This window comes from Telopea speciosissima, chromosome 1, assembly GCF_018873765.1.
Source record: "Telopea speciosissima isolate NSW1024214 ecotype Mountain lineage chromosome 1, Tspe_v1, whole genome shotgun sequence".
Lineage (NCBI taxonomy): Eukaryota > Viridiplantae > Streptophyta > Magnoliopsida > Proteales > Proteaceae > Telopea > Telopea speciosissima.
The window spans coordinates 6,733,214-6,736,797 of NC_057916.1; the positions used below are offsets into that span (position 1 = coordinate 6,733,214).

The window sequence follows — 3,584 nt, forward strand, 5'->3', positions numbered from 1 at the left end:
AACGATATGAACCGATACTGATACCAATACCGATTTCTAAAACTCTCAAGGATTGGAAAAAAAAAATAATATGGACAGTGGTGCAGATGTATAAACTGATCGAAGTCTATATATTTTTGTTTTCAAGACTTTAATTAAGGATAATATTACAGTAAATGAGAAGTTTTGGCCTCCTACATATATATGCTCTTCAATTGGATTTCTGCTTCCTGCTCCCAGGCGCATCGTAGTGCAGAGCCACTGATCCATCCGAACCATCCCTGAGCTACACTGCTACCAGAAGTTCTTATCTTCTACGGCAATGGCAATTAAGTTGTGGGACATTGCTCTCATAAGTCATAATTGGCACCCTATTGATTGGTTGGTACGTGTGAACAACTCGGTGGGGTCTCCACCTGCTCACGTGGCATTATTGATTGCATATCTGGGCCCGCCATTCCCTGCTGGCATCAAGACCAATGTCTACTGGTAAGCCTTTTTTTCGCCATCACATACACAATCCCCATACTAATATAATGTGGCATATATATATATGAATTATGATGGGCAAAGTTGCAACTGGGCCAAGTCTTGGGCCTGCGGTCCATCATAAGAGAAAGAGAGAGAACCTGAATTAGAGGGAATGAAGAAGGTGGCATGAGAGCGGAGAGAAGATCATTGGATGTGTAACCCTGGGGCCAAGATGGAAGATTCCCATCGCTTGTACTGCTGACATTGCACTCTCCCATGCCTCGTGGGTCCACATTTAAGCTTGTTCCATGAGACAATGTGTCATATATTGAGGATGACTGATCCCTGCAAATTTATAGCCCAAAGCCGTTGGTCTGGTCCGGTCTGGGTTGGACTGGGCCGGTCTAGTTTGCCAAAGATCTCAGAGAAATTAACATTAAATAACTTACCTTAGAGGAACCAAAGAGTCAGATCCAAGGAAAATTTGGTTAGACTGGTGTGCAGTCTCAGGCAACCAACCCACAACCTCATTCTCAAATGATGTAGGCATCCCCCCTTGAAAATCTAAGTACATCTGCATTCATTCAAAAGTTAACAATGAATTATGGATGAAAGTTCTTAGCAGGGGAGTGTATCACTCACGTCCAAACAGGAGGGAGAAGGACAGAAATCCTGTCCCATGATGCCAACATCCGCATTCTCATTGGCCCCTTTGCACGTGCAGGGGACCATGTTCCTCTACAAAGAACACTGACCCATGATTTAAAATAATAAAAAGAAAGAAGATAAAGAGTATTCTTTCAATCGCAAATTAAGTAAGAACCGAAGAACCCAAAAAGGGTATTTATGATCATGAACAATAGGGTTTGGGAGTTAATGACGACCCAAAATCCAATCTCATCACTAGTGGAGAAGGAAAACAAAAACATTTGAAATTTAAAAACCCAAAAAAAAGAAGAAACAAGAGAGTTTTATTTTAGAGAGAGGGTTTCACATGATGCGAATGTGGGAACAAATAAGCATATCAAACGAATAACAATAACAATACAGAGAATTGGTATCACTTATATAGGACCCACATGATCAGAGGAAATATAATAAAATAATAAACAACCCCATAGAGAGGGAAATAATATTTTGGCGTTCCTTTCTTTTATAATATGTTGTAGGGAGCAATCTATTTTTTCTTCCTTCCTTGTTATACCTTAATACTTGTTTTCTTTTTACTCACCTGGATAGTGGATTGATCATCAGATGATAGATGGTTTCCTAGAAGAAATTTCTGCACACACACACACACAAAAAAAGATTAAGACAAATAGCTTTAGATTTATCTGTTAGTAAAATATTAAAAAGATGTTGATCAAGCTATATATATGTAGAGAAATCAGGGTTAATTTATCTCTACCTTTCTTTGTGTAACACGTGTCAATGCATCCAAAAGCTGCCTCTCACATGATTCAAGTTCTCCCATTGATGTGAGCTTTAGTGGGTCCGGCTCAAAAATCCTTAATTTCAATTAAATCAAATTAAGGTAAGGAAGATAATAATAAGTTGCTAATTGGTGCATATGAGAAGTTAATTAAATAAGATTTTTCTCTTTAATTTCAAGTATCACCTTAATTGTTCCTCGGCCATCTGAAGTTGTTGTTGGAATCTACTAACTTCTTGTTGGAGTCCCTAGAATAGAAATCAATATGAAAGTATTTAATTGAACTTAGAGAGTTGATGAAATGGAATTTTAATTAGATGATAAGATCTTTATTTTACCTCCACGTTAGAGTTAACAGCCCCAGGACTGATTCAAACCATATTTAACGGATCAAAAAGAGAATAAATCTTCATTAGAATATAATCTAAAAATATGTAAAAAAAACCCGAAGAAATTTAAGAACCATTTGAGAGAGAGAGAGAGAGAGAGAGAGAAGGGATGGAAGAACAAACTTGGCTAGTTGAAAAGCTACATCGTTTTCGTTCTTGAGTTTCTTTAATGTCCTGATCAGATACTGCATGCATGTATATGATGTTAGGGTTTAGGGTTTAAGCACAAGATTGCTTAAAGCAATACACCCTGCATATCAAGTTTAGAATAAACAGTCGGATTCCTTATTCAAATAGACTTATATTAGAGATATAGAATATACCCAATACATGATACGTATGTGAATTCCCGTAGATATATAAACAAGGACTGAGAATGAAGTAAATCCAAGTTGGTATAATTTTATTTACCTCTCGATTTTGAACAGTCCTGCAAATCAATCAAAACCCAGAGAATTAAGAACACGAAATATTAGAATGAAGGATATAGATTTCAAGAGGAAGAGAAATTAATTCTGAAATAAACAAAAATGAAGTAGCTAGCTAGGAATCAAGATCATACCCTCCTGTGTCATGGTCAGGGAGATTTATACATCTGGTAAACACATCTTCAATCCTAATTGAAACCCCAAGAAAAGGAAGAAAAAAAATTTAATCAAGCAAATCCATTACAGAAAAACAATAATTATAAGCCATAGAGATGGGAAGTGGAGTGATGCGATCGAACCTCTTTTTGCCGGAGAAATGACTAAGGCGGCCGGAGGGAGAGAACATGATGAGAGCAATATCGATGTCGCAAAGGATAGAGAGTTCATAAGCTTTCTTAATGAGTCCATTCCTACGCTTAGAGAAGGTAACTTGTCGATTTGTGTTGTTTTCTATTTTCTTAATCTGGAGTTTAACACGACCCATTTAGGTTTAATTTGATCTAAGAAAAGCTAATTTAAATTTTGTTGGAAGAACAGACAATGCCAGAGAACAATTACACGAGACAGAAGAGAGAGAATTTACAATTTTTAGGGAAAAAAATTGAGGAATGGAAAGAAGAAATAAAAGGAAAGAACCAAATGAGGGCCATAAGGAGAACAAAAAGCTAAATTAATGGAAGTTGTGGATGTAAGAGAGAGATGCGAGGAAATAGGAGATATAAAAGGATGTAAATAAAGAAAGAACGGGTCGAAGTGTGGGTTTCGAAGTTTCGATGGCAAATGAAGCTTCAGGGTTCCTAATCCCCCTTGAAGGGTGGAGTGGATTGGGCTCGAGAATCGAGAATGGCGAAACAAACACAAAAACACTGATGTTTAACAGTTTTG

At 37.1% G+C, this 3,584-nt stretch overlaps 1 protein-coding gene across 1 annotated transcript; it reads right to left on the reverse strand.

The window, feature by feature from the left end:
• Positions 1-268: 268 nt before the first annotated feature.
• LOC122648613 (agamous-like MADS-box protein AGL104) lies at positions 269-3,183 on the reverse strand. The gene is made up of 11 exons (XM_043841824.1): positions 2,999-3,183; positions 2,834-2,887; positions 2,683-2,701; positions 2,395-2,456; positions 2,221-2,248; positions 2,069-2,130; positions 1,859-1,958; positions 1,682-1,732; positions 900-1,024; positions 609-795; positions 269-443 (listed from the first exon to the last, which is right to left on the reverse strand). The coding sequence occupies exons 1-11, from the start codon at positions 3,181-3,183 to the stop codon at positions 351-353; spliced, it is 966 nt and encodes a 321-aa protein (XP_043697759.1). The 3' UTR covers positions 269-350.
• Positions 3,184-3,584: the final 401 nt, after the last annotated feature.

Coding starts and splice junctions, on each gene's coding strand:
- LOC122648613 (XM_043841824.1), bottom strand. CDS start 3,183: ATGGGTCGTGTTAAACTCCAGATTAAGAAAATAGAAAACAACACAAAT. Junction 2,888..2,998: donor CATTTCTCCGGCAAAAAGAG/GTTCGATCGCAT, acceptor GGTTTCAATTAG/GATTGAAGATGTGTTTACCA. Junction 1,025..1,681: donor ATGATCAATCCACTATCCAG/GTGAGTAAAAAG, acceptor GAATGAATGCAG/ATGTACTTAGATTTTCAAGG.